The 20780-nt window shown below is 46.5% G+C and overlaps 1 protein-coding gene across 3 annotated transcripts in view; it reads left to right on the forward strand.

The window, feature by feature from the left end:
* Positions 1-20780, forward strand: part of ARHGEF6 (Rac/Cdc42 guanine nucleotide exchange factor 6) — a 63784-nt gene that overhangs the window by 21770 nt on the left and 21234 nt on the right. For all 3 annotated transcript variants that reach the window (XM_077825842.1, XM_077825843.1, XM_077825844.1), the window contains 7 exons: positions 3289-3416; positions 3832-4033; positions 9293-9363; positions 10596-10690; positions 13243-13338; positions 14740-14862; positions 17011-17149. In XM_077825842.1, coding sequence (XP_077681968.1) covers positions 3289-3416; positions 3832-4033; positions 9293-9363; positions 10596-10690; positions 13243-13338; positions 14740-14862; positions 17011-17149 — 854 coding nt within the window. The remainder of the gene's footprint in view (positions 1-3288; positions 3417-3831; positions 4034-9292; positions 9364-10595; positions 10691-13242; positions 13339-14739; positions 14863-17010; positions 17150-20780) is intronic.

Below are 20780 nucleotides of genomic sequence, written 5' to 3' on the forward strand. Positions count from 1 at the left end.
GCTCTGAATGGAAAACTCAGCTAGTTTAACCATATTTTGACAACATATGGCGAGCTACCCACAGCAGCATTCCATTTTGGAGCTGGCGTAAAGTAGGATGTCAGTTTGATGTAACATAAATTATAGGTTTTGCTGCCAATCTGTCAGTCAGTTTTACATTTGTCCCTGGATATTTACATACGTACAGAACTAGTAATACAAGGAGGTAAAACTTTAAAATCTACAGTAACCAAATAATTTTCTTGATACTGTTGTTCATGGCTTGGATAGGTTGAGGAATGGAGACTTGTGGTTTATGTACTCTGTCTTTTCAAAACAAATCATGAGGGAAAACATCTAAAATTGGCCACATGCCAGTCCTGCCAGTTTGCCGACCCTCTGAACACTGAAAACAGCTGAAACAAGTCTGATCAAATGTCAGTACATTTTAGAGAAAAACACCCTGTCTTTGCAAAGTGGGTTTTCATCCTGTTAGTTATTGCTACCAACATTTCAATTCAAGGAGCTAAGAATTAGATTTCACTTTGTGTGCATCAGGCAATCCTATTACATGGGGGTGAGGAAAAGAATTCAGTCAAGAAGAGGTGGTAGAATTACTCATGAACATTGCCACAGATAAGTGGACCATAAATCGTGCTAACCATTGCCACAAACATTATTTATTTTATTATTTGTATTGTGATAATGTCTAGAGCCCCAGTCACAGACCAGCACCCCATTGTGCAAGGTGCTGTACAAACACAGCACAGAATGACTGTCTCTGCCCCAGAGACCTTACAGTCTAACTATGAGCTTGAGCCAGTGCCCACTGAAGACAGCCATTGAGTCCCATTCAATGGTCATTTATTGGATCAGGTCTAGAAAGAGTACTATGATTATATTACAGAAAATCTCTGGGGGGAAAAAAGACCTGACTAAGAGTAATCGTTCTCCCAATCCTCCAAGATGATGAGCTCCTTTAGCTCCAATTGAAGTTCCTTTCGGAATCACAATGACAATGAGAGTGAAGGGCAACCGGTGCCTTGCAGGACAGGACTGGGCCCTTTATTTTCTAATTTCAACAATGTCTTTTGCAACAACCTTTCCTGAATGTGCTTGATATTTGGAGTTCATCTTCCCCTGTTGCAATAAAGCAACACACTTAGGCTTTGTCTACACTATGCAGCTCTTAGTGACATGGCTGTGCCGCTACTAAAAAGTACGCAGTGTAGCCGCAGTGTGTCGGCATGAGAGAGCTCTCCCACCAACAAAAAACTTCCACCCCCCAAGAGCATTGGTAGCTTTTTTGGCAGGAAAGCGTTCCTACTGACAAAGCGCTGTTCACACCTGCGCTTTTCGTCGGCAAAGCTTTTGTTGTTCAGAGGTGTTAAAAAAAACACACCCCTGAGAGACAAAAGTTTTGTCATTCAGTTGCCAGTGTAGCCAAAGCCTTAAATGACCTGGAAAAAGAGGTAAACAGTGAGGTGGCAATATTTGCAGATGATACAAAACTACTCAAGATAGTTACGACCCAGGCACGTTGCGAAGAGCTACAAAACTGTGTGACTGGGCAATGAAATGGGTGGCTGGACAACAAAATAGCAGATGACATTCAATGTTGATAAATGCAAAGTAATGCACATTGGAAAACATAATCCCAACTATACATATAAAATGTTGGGGTCTAAATTAGCTGTTACCACTCAAGAAAGCAATCTTGGAGTCACTGTGGATAGTTCTCTGAAAACATCCACTCAGTGTGCTGCGGTAGTGAAAAAAGTGAACAGAATGTTGGGAATCATTAAGAAAGGGATAGATAATAAGATAGAAAATATCATATTGCCTCTCTATAAATCCATGGTATGCCCACATCTTGAATACTGCCTGCAGACGTGGTTACCCCATCTCAAAAAAGATATATTGGAATTAGAAAACGCAAATGAGTAGGGGTATGGAACGGCTTCCGTATGAGGAGAGATTAATAAGACTGGGACTTTTCAGCTTGGAAAAGAAACGACTAAGGGGGGGATATGATAGAGGTCTATAAAATCATGACTGGTATGGAGAAAGTAAATAAGGAAGTGCTATTTACCCCTTCTCATAACACAAGAACTAGAGGTCATCAAATGAAATTAATAGGCAGCAGGTTTAGAACAAACAAAAGGAAGTATTTCTTCACACACCGAACAGTCAACCTGTGGAACTCTTTGCCAGAGGATGTTGTGAAGGTCAAGACTATAACCGGGTTCAAAAAAGAACTAGATAAATTCATGGAGGATAGGTCCATCAATGGATATTACCCAGGATGGGCAGGGGTAGTGTCCCTAGCCTCTGTTTGCCAGAAGCTGGGAATGAGCAACAGGGAATGGATCACTTGATGATTACCCGTTCTGTTCATTCCCTCTGGGGCACCTGGTAATTGGCCACTGTTGGAAGACAGGATACTGGGCTAGATGGACCTTTGGTCTGACCCAGTATGGCCATTCTGATGTTATATTTAAATGGAATAAGAGTACCTACAGAAAGCCTTTAAATCCCCTATGCTTTACAGCTTCTTGAAATAACATCTGCCTTTGCTTCATTTGCAAATGACAGTATATGAAACTCATATGATCTGATTATTTTTCCGATAACATGGAAATGTGAAACAGTAGTAGAGGGTTAATGAGAGCGATAATTTCTTGAAACATGATTTCTCTGCTTGGAAGCATACAAGTGAAAATTCTGTTGTGCAGGGGACTGGATAGTTCATGGGATTGATAGTGGTATAAGCGGTTTCTAGTACTTATGCTGCTGATTTAAATGTAGCTCAGGTCTATAATGACCAACAGGTTTTTATCACTTGACAAATATTTTAAGTGACTAGAGTAGAAACAAGTAAACTTATTGGTCATGAAATATAGCCATAAGTACCAGCCACCCACTTATCTCCCACATCTCATGCAGGTGGCATTGAGAATAGAGACCAAGAACTTAATTCCAAAACTGCAAGCTCTGTCTGTTGGAACGGAGGAAGACTCTCCGTTAGCTGTCTGTAGGGATTTATGTTTTCTATCAGTCATTAGAGGGTGACATCTCATAATCTCTTATCATGCTAAAATGTAACACATTTTAAATTATTTATTTACATGGTTAATGGCATTGGTCCAATCAAAATAAGCGCTGCAGCATTCAGCTGTCTGCTCTGAGCCCCTAAATATTTGGGGACTGTATAGTTCTGTGCATTTATTTGTTCTCTTAATTGTGAGGAAATAGAGACAATTTTGTAAAACACAGATTACATTTCAGTTTATGTTTTTCCTTCAACAGATCAGCCATCAGAAAGGCCATGTTCACATTTATCATCTCATAGCTCGGCTGCCAGCAGCTCCCAGACTAATTTACACGGAACAGCATCTCAGACTTCAAGAGTGTTACGGAGGCAGTCGAAACCTGTGGTACTCTTGATTTAAAATCTAATATCAAGCATAATAGTGACAACCATTGATCTATCATAGAAAAGGGAGCACATTCTAGTGACAAGAGCAGAGGACTGGGAATCAGAGTTTAAGTTCTGTTCCCAGCCCTGCAACTAGATTGCTATATGATCTTAAGCAAATCAAATGGCTTCTCCGAGCTTCAGCATATCTGTCTGCAAAATGAGTGTACTAATACTTATCTGCGTCTCCTGCTATTGTGAAGGTTAATTATTGCTTGTAAGAGACATTAAGATCCTCTGATGGAAGGTTTTATATAAGGGGGTGATATTATTGCTGTTATAAAAATGCAAACAATAGTATCCTCATGACCTTAGTATAATTCTGGTTACCCCCTGAATTGGTTTCTAATACTCTTTAATGTTTGTTTCCTTAGGAGATGGTCGAAAATGGCAGTTATCAGTTGGTGGTAAAGGCCAGGTTCAATTTTAAGCAGACCAATGAAGATGAGCTCTCGGTGAATAAAGGAGACATTATTTATGTCACCAGAGTTGAAGAAGGGGGCTGGTGGGAAGGTACATTGAATGGAAAAACAGGCTGGTTCCCCAGTAACTACGTCAAAGAAATCAAGTCCGCTGGTAAGCAAATCTTCAGTGGCTCATTGAATAACAGCATAATGCAGTTTGTCCCCTAATGCCTTCCAGAAACTGCAGTTGTTTGTTAAGCAGTGTCAGCGTGCCCAGTGCTGTACCAGAAATAGTGGCAGGAATAGGGATAGAAGGAGACAGCCCCGCCCTTTGCATACCTTGCTCTGCAGCTTCTTCCCATCTCAACTCAGCACTCCTGTCTGAAACGGCAGAGCCCCAACAGCACAGAGTGGGAGTAGAGTAGCTTCCATGGCTTTAGAAACAGGAAGAGCATGCTGGGTTGTCTCCATGGCATTTGCCTTCAGTTTTAAGTGGGGGCCAGTTGCTCTCTCCAGTTTCTAAGCACAGAGCTTGCTTTCTGCTGAGGACCTTTCTATGTGTCCGGTACATATTTTCCTTTCAATGTAGCCATTCCTGGGAGCAGTATAATTAACGCTCAGAATTTCACAGTGGAAGCCAGCAATAATATGTGGCCATAGGGAATGATTCCTTTGTTTATATGTAGCTCTGGCTGATTTCACACAGTATGCTTTATCTAGATGCATCTTCAGCTGCAGGCAGCATAAGAGAAGAGAACCTGCCTGATGAAATTTTAACTCCTTTCAGTTTTGCCTTGAATTTCCTGTAAATTTTCAAAAAGAACGAGGAGTGCTTGTGGCACCTTAGAGACTAATAAATTAATTTGAGCATAAGCGTTCGTGGGCTAAAACCCACTTCATCGGGACATGCATCCGATGAAGTGGGTTTTAGCCCATGAAACCTTATGATCAAATAAATGTGTTAGTCTCTAAGGTGCCACAAGTACTCCTGTTCTTTTTGCTGAGACAGACTAACACAGCTACCACTCTGAAACCTGTACATTTTCAGAAATCTATGCAACAGTCATGACATCAGACATCATCCTGGTTAACTGCCCTCTTGTGGTTCCAATTCCATTTAAATAGAGCTCCCCATGTTAGATCTGTTATCCTTTCGGAGCCACTTTGTGATGATGAATGTTGTATTTTTGAAAACAAAGTTTTACCTTTTAATTATTATTGTTTATTACAGCAGGGTCTAGAAGCCCTAACCAAGATCAGTATATTATTGTGCTAGGGAGGCTCTGGACATAGGTATAGTTAGAGACAGTCCCTGCCCTGAAGAGCTTACAATGTAAATAGACAGAGTGTGTGTGGGGGGCGAAACTGATGCACTGAGCAAGGAAGTGACTTGCCCAAAGTCACCCAGTAGGTCAATGGCAGAGCTGGAAATAGGGCTCCTTCTTCCCATTCCAGTGCCTGGTTCACTAGCCCACACTGCCTCAGTGTATCTGTGAGTTTATTTCATTCCTGGTGCTAGTGGTGATACATAGAACACATCACTTAGATACAAGCGAAGTTACAAGCAGCAATATAAACCTGGCCATGAGATCAGTGCTTCCGCCATTTCCCTTTGTGTAAGGAAAACATAACAGCTGTACCAGGACTTAACAGTGAAGTTGCAGGGTCCGTCTCCACTGCAAGCTCCTCCACCCCCCCGCGGCAGCGAGTCTCAGGGTCTGGGTCAACTGAGTCGGGCTTGTACAATGGGGCTAACACTAGAAGGGTAAATGTTTCTGCCTGGGCTCTGAGACCCACCCTCCTGGCTGGGTCTCAGAGCCAGGCTCCAGCTGAGCGGGAACGTCCACACTGCTGGTTTTAGCTGGGGAGTGTGAGCCCAAGTCAGCTGACCAAGACTCTGAGACTTGCTGCTGCAGGTTTTTCAAAGAATGCGTCTATCAGGGAAAACTGGGCAGGGGGAGGGCCCAGGGGCACGACGACAGAAATGTCAGTCACATGAAGCAGAAAAATGAAGGTTTCATAAAGTAAGAGAAAGGGGCCTCCCTGGAGCTAATCTCAGATCTCCCAGTGAGCCCAAGAGGAGCATGACAGCCTTTTGATCTGTGAATCTGTTAGCCTCCAGTCCTCTCGCTAGCACCCAGCTCGAGTAGGGATTCACTGGGCAAAGGATGCAGGGCAAGAGCAGCATTAATAAGTAGCCTGTTTGCCAGCTCTAGCCCCCGCCCCACCCCATATCTGGGGGTGGAGATGGACTAGACCATGGGTCAGCAACCTGCGGCACGCATGCCAAAGGCGGCATGTGAGCTGATTTTGAGTGGCACCCTGATGCCAGCCAGGGTCCCGGCCACCGGTCCCGCTCAGCCCGCTGTCAGCCTGGATGGACAGAACCCTGGCCAGCAGCGGGCTGGGCGGGGCCGGCGGCCGGGACCCCGGCTGGCAGGGGCCAGTGGATGGAACCCCAGACGGCAGCGGGCTGAGCGGCTCAGCGCGCTGCCGGTCTGGGGTTCCGTCTGTTGCCCGCGCTGCTGGTCTGGGGTTCTGTCCACCGGCCCCACTCATCCACTGCCAGCCGGGGGTTCCGTCCATCCAGGCCAGCAGTGGGATGAGCGGGGCCAGCAGCCGGGACCCCAGACCGGCAGCGCGGGCGGCAGACAGAACCCCAGACTGGCAGCACACTGAGCTGCTCAGCCCGCTGCCGGTCTCTGGTTCCATCTACCGGCCCCTGCCAGTCGGGGTCCCGGTCGCCGGTCCCACTCAGCCTGCTGCCAACCCGGGGTTCTGTCCATCCAGGCCGGCAGCGGGTTGAGCGGGGTTTCAGACCACTGCTGGTCTGGGATTCCATCTGTTGCCCGCGCTACCGGTCTGGGGTTCCGGCCGCTGGCCCCTGGGGTTCCGTCAGGGAGCCCTGCAAATGTAAAATTTATTACTGGCATGCAAAACCTTAAATTAATGAAGACTTGGCACACCACTTCTCAAAGGTTGCCAACCCCTGGACTAGAGAATCCACATAGCTGCTGAACCTGTAACCTCACCCTGCCTCCTGACACCCCCCATTCCCAGCACCCTGGTTCATGTGGTTATGCCAGGAGCCCTTCCAGAGCTAGGCATGCAGAAGAGATTGGCTGTGTTTTGTCAAGGGCCTCCAGGCATATGGAGGAGTGGGCAGGTTTGGGCTGTCAAGCAGGAAGCAGTTACCTGTTTGCCAGGTAACTGCAGACTGGCTGGTGACGTTTGAGTAGAGGTAGGGGTGGTTTCAGGGAGCTGCCTTCCCGCCTCGTGCGCTGAGTTTTGGAATCTGGTTTCAGCAGATTTTTTAAATAGTGGAGAAAGTTTTCAAAGATGCGATCTTAAAGTTAGGCCCTTACATCCATATTTAGGCACCTGCCTGATCCAACTCTCATTAAGTGAGCTGGAGTCTTCCCATTGACTTCAGTGGAGCTGAACCAGGCCCTTTGTGGCCAGAATTTCAGAGGGGAGCACCGGCTGTTGCCATGGATTTTTTCCTATTTTGGGGATAGATGGACCTTGTGCTGGCCCTCTGCACAGGCTTGACAATGGCCGAGTGTTGACAGGCCCAGGGATGCTGGAACAATTTGTATAGTGGAGGTGCTGAAAGCCAATGAACCAAACTGTAAACCCTGTATATGATGGAAACCACTTCAACCCAGGGGGTGCAGTAGCACCCCCAGCACCCTTAGTTCCAGCACCTATGGGCAGGCCCTGTGCCCGCTGCTTTGCTAACGTTTTGCAGGGCTGACCCTGCACAGACACACTAGTGTCATGCAGGGACTGCTCATTGTGCCAGGCTTCATGGTGGGTTTGCAGTTTGCACAGAAGGGGACAGCCTGAGTTCTTTACCTGTGACGTCTGCCAGGACTCTGGTATCCCAAGGGAAAAAGCCAGTACATACACACGCACCCCCATCCCAGAGAACCCTCAGGGCCTAAAGCAAGTAAAGTTCAGAAAGGGCCTGAACCAAAGCCCCCTAGGTCAAGTTAATAGAGGCTGTAGATAAATTTGTTGCAGGTTTATAATTAAAGTCTCTAAATAACATGAAGCAGATGTTAGAACACCGACATTAACTCTCATTGATTCAGTTACCATTGCAGCTTGATTGCATCTGCATAGTGTCGCTCTGCCTTTTTTCAGTGCTGCAGTCGCATGATGCTATTTGCACTTGCACTGTATCCTCAGTGTATTCTTTGGGCCATAATATCTACTGGTGTGGAGTAAAGCATCATCGAGTGTTTTAAGTGATGCACAGGGACCCCCTGTGGAGGAGACAGGAAATGCTGCAAGGGCAATAAATAGAAAATACAACAAGCTGCAGTCTGAAATATGCTCAGTTTATCAACTTCAGCTTTTCCCCCATTGTCTGTGTGACCGAGTGTGTGCTTTGGAGGTTGCAAGAAGAGCACACACAGGACAAAATACCACTGTCTATTCTGCCTGGCAACTCTCAAGCTCTTCCTACATGTTCAGAGTTCCCACTAACACCAAAGGGAGCTTGGTACACCAAAGGAATGCAGGAATGAGCCCGTGGGCAGCCCATGTATGGGCTGATTACCTGTACAGGTGGAGGAGCAGGGCATACCATCAAACCCGTTCTTCTAGACAGAGGAAACAACGCCCAAAATGGAAACGCCTCCTGGTAATTACCATGAATTCACAGTCATAATGTGATTTCTTAGGCCCTTAAAGTTAAGAGCAGCTTAAGGCAGAGGTATTGTTCTCTTCCTTGTGAACCCACAGCGATTTGTCACTGTGTTGTTGGCATGGTTAGCTTTTCCTTGGGAAAAGAGCAGTGCAACAATGATTTGGGGGGGGGGAACAGACCAAATAGATAAAAGGGGCTACTGTAAGTCATCTTAGCAAATGGATGTATGAGAAAGATGTACCATAGGTTGAACTTTGAGCCTTTCAGCTTTGGTTTGTTCCTTATTCACTCAAAACTCCCTTAATTTCAGTGAGGATTTTGCCCTTCAAAGGACTGCAGGGTTGGACCTCAACTTGCAACTTATTATTAAGGTGTGTTTCAATAAATCATGAATTAGAGATGGGCCCACAGCAAAGCCCAGAAACCCAGAAGTCCCCAGAGTTAGGAGTATATGAAGTCTGAATTCTACAGATAGGCTGAAGCAAAACCCCTGCTGCAAACCCCCCCAGCTGTTGCATGGTTGCCAGTTATTTCAGAAAAACTGGTAAATATCATAGAATGGCTGTACTGCAGTTCTGTCCAGACTTACACAGCTGTCAGTTTCAGGCATGCATTCACTTTGCTTCAGGTTTCATTAAAAAACCCCTGCTATTGGGCATCTCTTTTTTCTGTGACTTTTTGCAGTCTGCTGGACAAGATACAGATGTGGATTTTTCTGATGGCAATTCTGCTTTATAATTTACAGGGTTTTTTGTTGTTGTTTTTTTTGTTCAGATAAACCACTCTCTCCCAAAGCATTAAAAGGACATGAAAGCCCTCAACTTACAAAGAATTATTATACCGTGGTAAGTTTTAAAGCACCGATTTTATATTTTAATAAGCAGAGTATTATATTTATCCTCTGGACCAGATCCTCAGCTGATATAAATTGTCGCAGCTTCACTGAAGTCCTTGGAGCTAATTTAATTTCTGCCAGTTGAGGATCTGGCAGTTTGTGTTTAACTATTGAGACTGCTCTGGTTCAAGATATCTACTTGGCTATCGAGATGATAAACTACACATATAAGATGCTACAGTATGTGAGAGAGAGAGACTCAAAATAGAGAGCCCAGATAGAAGAGTGAAGATGGTAGTCTAATAAGTTGTGAGATTGGTATTTTAAAAAAAAAAATTTGCTTTTGTTCCATTTTATTATTTCTGATGTAAATAATGTACCTTCATATAAGTCAGAAGGTTTGTGATGGAACAAGGCAAAATAAACTGAGAGGTAAAATGAGCATTGCCCCATGGCATAAGAGAGAGTTAAAATGTCTGCATTTGGACATACAGACTGGTGGCGGAGGGTAAATGCATTTGTCAGTTAAATATATTTTGTACAAACCAGCTGAAATAGTACATGCCCAGGTGCTGAAACCTGGACTAGGAACAGCCTCATCTGTCTCTAGAGCTTGATCTACAGTAAGAAAGCTGCTGTTCGCAGACAAAGGGTGACTGCAGTGGGTCTTGCTGCACCAGTGAGAAAAGAGATTAACTGCTGAGGTAGGCAGGCGAGGCATGAACCAACTTCACTGTTCTTTCCTCAAGTGAAACAATGGGAAACTGGGTTTCATCCTGTCTACTCTTGCAGTTAAACTGTTTCGATCTAGCACTAGTCCAGTTGCATGTGATTTGTGTGTAGTTACTGTGCGTGCATGCAAGCCCAATCAATACTGGCATACCCAAATAGCCACTTATGCATGCAAATCGCCTTTTGTGGGGGCAAATACCTAATCTGCATGTGCATTTGTATTATGTTCCAATAGCAAAAAAGAGAAGTCGAGAAGGAGCAGCTTCTAAGGCTTATTCTTACTGCTTTCCTGGGATACTCTGCACCTCATGAGATCAAATCTGTAATCTGAAACCTCGTGCCTGTTTTATACAGTTTCTGTCTTGCATTAGCATGTTCTTCAGGCATTAATAACTCAGAGGTGGATTTAAAATATGTTTCCAGGTTGCTCTGTTGTTGGAAGCTGATGTTGTAGTCATGCACCTAGTCATTAGTGCTGAGATCTGCTCTTTGTTCTGTCTCTCACTCTAGGTACTGCAAAGTATTCTGGAAACAGAACGGGACTATGCTAAGGAACTACAGTCACTTCTGGGAATTTACTTGAGACCCCTCCAATCCTATGACAAGTAAGACCCAAGTCAGTCTGTAATAACAGAACACTTCAAAGCCTTTTCACTTTCGAATGTTTAGGGACCATTTTTGCTCTTTAAAGGCACTCATGCAAAACCTCAGAATGTCTCTGTGATCAGGAAAACAAAGCTTGTGATAGCTTCTGGCGCTTCCTTTTCCTGTATTTTTGCGTAGACATCTGATGGTGTGATGGGTTATAAAATATGCAATTTTGATCGACATGATCACTACAGGCTCATACATGGAATTGTTCTTTCATGTGTATTCCCCTCCAGTGTGCCTTATTTTGCCTGCTCATCTTCAAATGGGACCTCCCAGTCATTCCTTCAGGGGACATTATTTAGATGGGGCGATGATCTAGGAATTGCTTTAACAATGGTTAGTCTGGCTCTTGTTTGTTCTGAGCTTGCTAACTAGTAAGCATTGCCCTCTGTACATTGATCTGCTTGAAGTGTTTTCTTGTTCTCTACACATCATCCTGCAGTTATTGATAGCCAAAGTGATGTATGGACAACTGAGGGTCATAGATTCATAGATACTAAGGTCAGAAGGGACCATTATGATCATCTAGTCTGACCTCCTGCACAATGCAGGCCACAGAATCTCACCCACCCACTCCTGCGAAAAACCTCACCTATGTCTGAGCTATTGAAGTCCTCAAATCGTGGTTTAAAGACTTCAAGGAGCAGAGAATCCTCCAGCAAGTGACCCGTGGCCCATGCTACAGAGGAAGGCGAAAAACCTCCAGGGCCTCTTCCAATCTGCCCTGGAGGAAAATTTCTTCCCGACCCCAAATATGGCGATCAGCTAAACCCTGAACATATGGGCAAGATTCACCAGCCACATACTACAGAAAATTCTTTCCTGGGTAACTCAGATCCCACCCCATTTAACATCTCATCACTGGCCATTAGGCCTATTTACCATGAATATTTAAAGATCAATTAATTACCAAAATCATGTTATCCCATCATACCATCTCCTCCATAAACTTATTGAGTTTAATCTTAAAGCCAGATAGATCTTTTGCCCCCACTGCTTCCCTTGGAAGGCTATTCCAAAACTTCACTCCTCTGATGGTTAGAAACCTTCGTCTAATTTCAAGTCTAAACTTCCTGGTGGCCAGTATATATCCATTTGTTCTTGTGTCCACATTGGTACTGAGCTTAAATAATTCCTCTCCCTCTCCAGTATTTATCCCTCTGATAAATTGTCTTTGTCAGGGTCTAGGTGCAGAAATAAGATGTAGTCCAAAATGTTTTCCATCACTATCATGAGAAAAGCTGGTGTGAATTTCAGATTCCATCTACATCCAGTCACAAACGTAGGATTTTATCAAACCTTTGTCTTTCATTTGTCCAAACAATGGCATGTAGATATCTCTCTGTTGCCTACACATCAATAGGCTCAATGTGCATAAGTTATTCCCATTTCAGTAACCTGTCTCTGATGCTTACTGTATTGGCTTTGTAGTTATCTGTCCTAGGGAGTAGCATAAATAGGCACAACATGCATGCTTAGATAATTCCATCTCATAGAGTCAGCCACCCCCTCTTTAGAAGTTGTGTAATTGTAAACGTGGAGTAGCGGTTTCTCTGGATTCTGGTGCAGCATACTGTGAGGAGAACGTAGAACTCCAAGGGGTTATAAGCGCAGAGGTTAAACACAGAGACTTTTTCCAGTTTGGAGAGATCTGAGGGTAGAATCTCAAGCCCTTCATATTTTCTATGGGAACAAAGTTTCTGTTTTTTAAGTCACATGGTGTCCAGATTTCCTCAAACCTTTCAAAATATTTGTGTGGATAAATTCAGCAATGGAAAAGTCTCAAGACCCCAGCCTTTCTTCCCCACAGGATGCATGTTGGCCTTCTTAGTCACAGTTCTTATCATGGGATCCAGGGGCACAACACTAGGTGATGTGACTTTCTCGTCTTGCTGTAACAATCGTATCTAGAAGTCTGATTGATCACAGAACTGTAGAGAGCACAAAGGGAAGTAAGGCTGAAATGACCGAGGGTGCTGAGATGATGATGGGAAGACTAGTAGGAAGTGCAGGGAGCACAGAGATGGTCATTGTAATTTGTATACAATAGGTCCTAAATGCCAGGTGCTGTACAAAGTCCATCCCTGGAAGAGGTTACAATCTAAAGCTCCGATCTTGTAACATGAGTCAGGGTTGGCCTGCCTATGAATACTATTCTGCCCATACCTTGTGTCTACGTCTTCCTTCTCCGCCCCCAGAAGAAATCCTGTCTATATCAATGAGGACAATTAAACAATGTGAGACGATTACATGATTAAAATACAATTCAGTTAATCCTTGAGAGCGAACATCTTCTATAAGGTATTATTTGTGTATCATGAATTTTGGTTTTGTATTTCATTACATTAATTCGTGTTTCTGTTGAAACAAATACTTTAAATCTCCCATATTTTGAACAGGTTATTTGGAGATGTTCTCAGATGTCTTTTTTTTTAAAATAAGAGATTTGTTTTGAACCATTCCGAAGTACCTATCAAGTACTATTTCAGTATTTTAATTCTTTCAGGCTAAGTGTGGTGGATATTGCATCTTTACTGGGAAATGTTGAGGAAATATGTTCATTTCAGCAAACACTGAATCAAGCCTTGGAAGAATGTGCAAAGTAAGCATCTGTCATTGCAATTAAGGGTGATGAGTTACTAACCTGTGGTTAAAAATAATACAAAGGCCTATTTATTAACTTTGCTCCTAGCTATTGTCTGCACATTTGTTTTAATATAGAAGAAAACAGGAGGAGCTAGAGAAGGCTGTCATCAGTGTTAGAGGGTAAGAGAAGGCAATAAAAATAGTGGGTGCGTGTACCTCTGAGGTGTCTTCTGAACTGCCCTGCTTAGAAACAGAAAGTTAAGACTGGCATTTGCCTTTAGGAGACCGATGCCCAGTCCCATTGGAAGTCAGAGGGAACTGAGTGTCTAACTCTCATAAGCCTTTTTGAACAGCATCAATGTAAATCTTTTCCTTTCATCCCAAGTGAATGTACCATCCCCAGCTGTCAATATGACCAGGGCAGAGCCTGGACTAGAACTGGGAGAAATGGATAGTTCTGTCTCATCCCTCTTACTGAAAAGAGAAAAAGAAAGCTGACTAACAGGATAGCGGTGTGGGGAAGCTGGGCAAAATAGCAGAATAATTTCAGACTCTGGGCTTCCTTTCTCTCTCTCATCTCCTATTCAAGCACTGCACAGAGCTTCTGAGGGAAGGAGCCATGCAGGACAGAGGCTCCTTTACCCCAAAGCAACAGGCCAGAGATGTCAGAGAGAACACTCCCACTTTATTAAGCAGCCATAGCAGAGACCTGAGAGGCACTTCCAAGTGTGTCCTCATCTATGGAGGGTTTGACCACCTAAAGTTATACCGCCCCAGCTAGAATTCTGAGTTAGAGCTGTCACTGAAAGGCTCGAAGTGTGTTCTTAGGGTGAGCTAAACACTCTACACCAGTGGCTCTCAACCTTTCCAGATGACTGTACCTCTTTCAGGAGTCTGATTTGTCTTGCGTACCCCCAAGTTTCACCTCACTTAAACTACTTGTTTACAAAATCAGACATAAAAATACAAAAGTGTCACAGCACACTGTTACTGAAAAATTGCTGACTTTCTCATTTTTATCATATAATTATAAAATAAACCAATTGGATTATAAATATTGTACTTACATTTCAGTGTATAGTATATAGAGCAGTATAAACAAGTCATTGTCTGTATGAAATTTTAGTTTGTACTGACTTTGCTAGTGCTTTTTATGTAGCCTGTTGTAAAACTAGGGGAAATATCTAGATGAGTTGAGATACCCCCTGGAAGACCTCTGCGCACTCCTAGGGGTACGTGTACCCCTGGTTGGGAACCACTGCTCTACATAGCTGAATTTCTACCACAGCTAGCACTGGCAGCTGGTTATGAAATACAGTGTGTCCATTTCACTGATGCTTTGTCATGTCTGAGGACCTGGCTCATTAACTCTTGTTTCAATGACATGCTCTGAAGATGTTGCTGCTTATATTTGCAGGCTTCCTGAGAACCAGCAGAGAGTGGGAGGCTGTTTTACGAACCTGATGCCACAGTTCCGATCTCTGTACCTCACGTATTGTGCTAACCACCCTTCCGCTGTTAACGTGCTAACCCAACACAGGTCAGGAATGGCTCGTGTCGAAAAAGCAAACCATCCGTTTTTTAATAATGGCAAGTCCAGCCAGGGCCTTTGCCTGAGATCTCGACAACAGGATCCCAAGGCAACATGATTGCACGGAGTCTTTCCAAAGACCCTGTGTGTGTGCAGAGGAACCTGCCACCGTGCAGATCAACCTGTGCTCACCTGCTTCCCTGCAAGAACGCACAAGCATCCCACATAACTCTGACATGCTGACATCAGGGGTCTGATCATGTGAGGTTCAAACACCTTCAACTTGCATTCACTTACTTGTGGGTGCTCCACACTTCTCAGGATCAGGCCCCAAATACGGCATGAAGAGGCTTGAAACAGAGGTTTGCTCAAGCAAACCACAAAGAGGCCATGCAGTTCTGTACGTTATTGCACTAATCATGGCAACATTCTCATTCACGGTGTGACTCCTGGACAGACATCTGCATGTGCCTTAGCTGTAAACTCAGAGCTAAGAGAGTCCTCTGAGCTGACAGGCTATTGCTCTGTTCCCTCCAGTGCTTGCTTAGCTCTCCTGCACACATCTGTGAAAGCAGTGACCTCATCCCAGGGTCTGAGTTCTTGTATTTTTAAAATGGAGGCCTTTACAATGTTTCTCTTGTAACACATCTGATTGTAATTTACCCTAATTACAGTCCTGACTATAGTCAGTGACTCCTTCATTCAGTTCATTAGCCAGAGAATGTTTAAAATGCGCATTTAACTGATCTGTTTTGGTGAATATGCTGATACACACAAAATGTGCTCTCCAAAGTGTTATGAGCCAAAGCTGAGCATGTTTTGCATGTTTAGTAGGTTCCAAGGCCAAAACAGACCATTGTGATCATCCAGTCTGATCTTCTGTAAAACACAGATCACAGAACTTCCCCAAAACAATTCCTAGAGTAGAGCTTTTAGAAAATCATCTAATCATGCTTTTAAAATGGCCAGTGATGGAGAGTCCACCACGATCCTTGGAACAACTTCCAATGGTTAATTACCCTCACTGGGTAAAATTTACACTTTATTTTCAGTCTGAATTTTTCTAGCTTCAACTTCCAGGCATTGGATTGTGTTAGACCTTGGATTGTGTTAGATTGGATTGTGTCCACTAGATTGCGTTAGCCCTTTCGCTGCTTGATTGAAGAGGCCATTTTTAAGTATTTGTTTCCCACGGAGGTACTTATAGACTGTAATTAAGTCACTCCTCAACCTCTCTTTGTTCAGCTAAATAGACAGAGCTCTTTGAGTCTGTCACTGTAAGGTGTGCTTTCTAATCCTTTAATACTTCTTTGACTCTTCTCTGAACCCTCTCCAATTTAGCAACATTGTTCTTGAATTGTGGACACAGTCTTCCAGCAGTGGTCACTGGTAACTTAGTGATCTCTATCAAGTGTGTTCTCTAGAAAGGAAACCCTGCTTACTATTCCCAGGGGGTTGTTCAAGCACCCAGCAGCAAGTGGATCCAGGATACCCATACCTCACACCACAGGAGAGAGGCCTAGTGGTGATAGGCAGAGCCCTGACAGTACTTGGCATGCCTACGCTACAGCAGCCAGTAACAATGGTCCCTACTTGCCATCTAACATGAGCAATTGTCATTACAAATGTGTTCTCCATACATTGGGCCTGTGTTGTGTCTGGGTCCTGGCACAGGTATGTGGGGGTGGAGGAAGGGTGCTAGGAGCCATCTCTCACTGGGGACGCCATGCAAGGGTCAGTTGCAGTGGGAGGGAGCACAGGTACTGCTCCTTCCTAGTGTTCCTGGGGTTCAAGTCACCCTAGGGGAACTTGGTTTCCTACCCCTGGTGAGCTGGCCAGTGCACTAGTGTGGGGAGGTGGCTGCACCTACCCATGGTGGTTTCACAGAATGCACATGCCTGCTGAGCACCAGGGTTTTCCATGTCCTCCCCTACCCCCCTGAGCTCTCCTTGGGGACCAGTGGCCTTGATCTGCCAAAACCCCAGCCTGGCCCTCTCTGGCCCACTGTGTTTGCATCAGCTGGCAAATGTGGAAGAAGCTGGATTTCTTTTGCAATGGAGTGTAGCTCAGAACTGGGCCACCATTATTTGGACAGTGAAGGCGTTAGTAAAACATGGCCCTTAGAGGCTGGTGAACTTTCCTTATCTCTGTTTATAGTGATGAACTGGAGAAGTTTATGGAGAACCAGGGCGCGTCCAACCCAGGGATTTTGATCTTAACAACAAGCCTCAGCAAACCCTTCATGAGACTGGATAAGTACGTCACCCTTCTCCAAGAACTGGAGCGGCACATGGAGGTAAATGAAACATAGCATCTGCCAGGCAGATCATGCGGGGGGTTTTGTGCTGCCAAAAAAACTGCATTGAGAATTGCTTGTACCAGGGGTCCTTCTCTCTAGATATTGATGGGGGGCCCACTACTATAGTAACTGAGCACTCCACATGCTTCAATATATTTCTCCTCACACGCTTCTGCGAGGTAGGACAGTGCCATTATCCCTGTTCTTCTGGCACAGAGGAATTAGAGGCTGGCCCAAAGTCACACAGGAAATTTGTGGCCGAACAAGGAACTAAACTTGGGTCTTCCAAGTTGGAGACTAGCATCCTAACCGCTGGGCCATTCTTACTCTCAGGCCTTATAGCTGAGTCTAATCATGATGCTTAATCAGGTTCAAAGTGCTCTACTCTAACATGGGTCAGCTGAGCAGTGAGGGCAGGGCGCAACCGGGTTGCAGCCACTGTGCTGTAGCCTATATAGAGACTTAGTGCATCAGCTCCCCCTCCTCAAAGCTACAAGCTCTCAGCCCCCCATCACCCACCACCTTTCCTGTGGAGCATCGTGACCCTGAGCCCTGCCCTCTGGACACTGCAGCAGCAGCAGGAGGGAGGTATGGGAGAGCAGGGGGCTCTTGGACGCTGTGGCAGTGAGGGCTATGAAAGTACCAGGTGCATAGGCTAATGAGATAGGAGGTGAAGAGGGGAGGGCAGCAGATTGGCCAGCAGTCTCATTTTGAGCAGGACAGATTTTGGCCTCTGTCCTGGGTCCCCATGTAGTGTCCTTGAGTGGCTGAACCAAAATCGCTGTTTTGTTTGCAATTCTTGCCTGCGGCCACGAGAGGCCACTGCTCCCAGTGTAGCAACCAAAGGCTGCTTTGCTGTTGCTCCGGGCTTCTCTTGGCACAAGTGCGCTCATACCAGTGAGGCAGCTGCTCTGTTCATGCACCAGGTTTATGCATGAACAGACCCTCCCAGTGGCAAGCAAGAATGCTGCAGGCAGCAGGCGCATACAGTGGGGAGAGGGCAATGAGGAAGGAGGGGATACAACTAGGATGGGGCAGAGGAAGAGTGGAAACGGGGCTAGTGCAGGCAAGGAGGAGCTACCCCGGGAAAACTGCTGAGGCACAAGCAGACCTGGTGACACCAGATGGGGGGCAGGCCCCTAGAGGGTGGATAGGAGAGGCTGCTCACCCTTTGGGGGTGGGGATTTCTGGAGGAGGGTCTGGTGAGGCTCCAGTGTTAGGCCCCTCTTCCGGAGGGTTTGCCCAAGGCAGCTCCAACATGGCTGCTTGTGCAGTTGCCGCTGTCCAGTTTGCCTGCAGCACGGGGTGAACTGGCGAGCAGCTGTGGCGCTCTGCGGCAGTCAGGGTGGGCCACGTGTGGTGCTGAACGCACAAGGTGGCAGACAAAACATCTATTTTGGTTCAGCCATTCAAGGACACAACATGGGGACCCAGGACAGAGGCAAAATCTGTCCTGCTCAAAATGAGACTGCTGGCCTATCTGCTGCCCTCCCCTCTTCACCTCCTATCTCGTTAGCCTATGCACCCAGTACTTTCATAGCCCTCACTGCCACGGTGTCCAAGAGCCCCCTGCTCTCCCATACCTCCCTCCTGCTGCTGCAGAGGGCAGGGCTCAGGGTCACGATGCTCCACAGGAAAGGTAGTGGGTGATGGGGGGCTGAGAGCTTGTAGCTTTGAGGAGGGGGAGCAGATGCACTGAGTCTCTATAGGCTACAGCATAGTGGCTGTGACCCAGTTGCGCCCTGCCCTCACTGCTCACTGGCACCAGGGCAGGGCTCTGAGAAATGCCCAAAGCAGGCTCAGTTTTGAGGCTACTAAATAAGACATTTATATTTTTGGAAAGCTGCTATAGTTCCCCACAAGCCCCCATGTCACTGGCTTATTTGGAAATTTGGCCCTAGCAAAATCTATCAAATGCTGGCAGCAGCAGAGGTGTGAGAGAGGGGAGATCAGGTCACCTGGTTACGGCACCGGGATAGGATTCAGTCCCAGAGGACACGTTTTATCGAGACTTTTTATCCAAAATACATCTTAACTCTGGATGGGCAACTAGAGGCTTGTTCGCACCAGAGAAATGTCCTAAAAATGTCCTACCTTGATAACCTAGGTTCAGGTGAGTTGCTGTGATAATAACATTGAAAGCCCTAGTACAGATAATCCATCTGGTTACTGATCCTGTTTCTGCCCAGGCCTGCTAAGTCTGTGTAACCCAGTGGTCTCCACCTTTTTATGCCCAAGATCACTTTTTGAATTTAAGGGCAACCCAGGATCTATCCTGCCCCTTCCGCAAAGCCCCACCTCACTCACTCCATCCCCCTGCTTCTCTATCACTCACTCTCCCCCACCCTCACTCACTTTCCCCGGCTGGGGCAAGGGGTTGGGGTTCGGGAGGGGGTGCGGGCTCTGGGCTGGGGCTAAGGGGTTCGCAGTGTGGGAGGGGGCTCTGGGCTGGGTCAGGGGTTTGGGGTGCAGGAGGGGGTGAGGGGTGAAAGCTCTGGGAGAGAGTTTGGGTGCAAGAGTGGGCTCCGGGCTGGGGCAGAGTGTTGGGGTGTAGGAGGGGGTACGGGCTCTGGGAGGGAGTTTGGGTGCAGGAGGGGGCTCCGGGCCAGGGCAGAGTGTTGGAGCGCAGGAGGGAGTACAGAGTGCTGGCTCTGGGTGGGGAGTCGGGGCTGGGGTTTGGGGTGCAGGAGGGGGTTCAGGGTGCAGGAGGAGGTATGGGGTGCTGGCTTCGGGAGGGGGCTCAGGGCTGGGGGTTGGGGTGAGGCTTCCCATCGCGCAGCACTTACCTCTGGTGGCTTCCGGTCTGCGGCGCAGTGTGGTTGCTGCTAATGCAGGCTCCCTGCCTCCCCAGCCATGCCGCTCCCAGAAGGGCCAATGCACGCCTGGAGGCAGGGGGCACGTGGCTCCACACGGTGCCTCTCTCTGCAAGCACCGCCCCTGCAGCTCCCATTGGCCACAGCTTCCCACTCCTGGCCAATGGGTGCTGTGGGGACGGTGCTTGCAGGCAGGAGCAGCATGTGGAGGGAGACCTCTGCCCCCCGACCCTCCGGGGCTGTGTGGGCTGCGCTGGCCACTTCTGGGAGCAGCGTGGGGCCGGGGCAGGCAGGAAGCCTGTCTTAGCGGCAGCCCCTCTGTGCTGCCAGAGATCGCGATCGACTGGTTGGTGACCACTGGTGTAACCCCTGCCTGCTTGGTGTGATGTCCTGTCCCCCTCTAGTGGCATCTAGCCCAGCTAGAGACTGATGAGTCAGCTATAGCCTTAGCTAAGAGTCATGTGGCTTTTAGCTCATGCAGTAGAGGCTCATATACTAAGCTTCAGAGGTCCCAGGTTCAATCCTGCCTGCTGATGACTGGTGTCTCTTCATGTTACATCTGCTCCAGGGACAGCTCAGCCATGTTTTCTATAGCTGGGTTAAACAGGGCTTGGTCTGGTCTGTACTTTGCAGTTACACTCCTTCCAGCACCATTCCAGTTGCGCACATCAGCAACGGCTAATGTTTCTAGTGTAGGGCCCAGGCTAGAGAAGGAACAGAGAAAAGAGAAACTCCCCTAACTCTCTCACTGACTACAGCCCATGGTCCTCTGACTGCATGCCCACAGCTGTTGTGGCCAACACCCTAACCAAGAT

The sequence above is a fragment of the Eretmochelys imbricata genome, chromosome 9, assembly GCF_965152235.1.
Source record: "Eretmochelys imbricata isolate rEreImb1 chromosome 9, rEreImb1.hap1, whole genome shotgun sequence".
Taxonomy (NCBI): domain Eukaryota; kingdom Metazoa; phylum Chordata; order Testudines; family Cheloniidae; genus Eretmochelys; species Eretmochelys imbricata.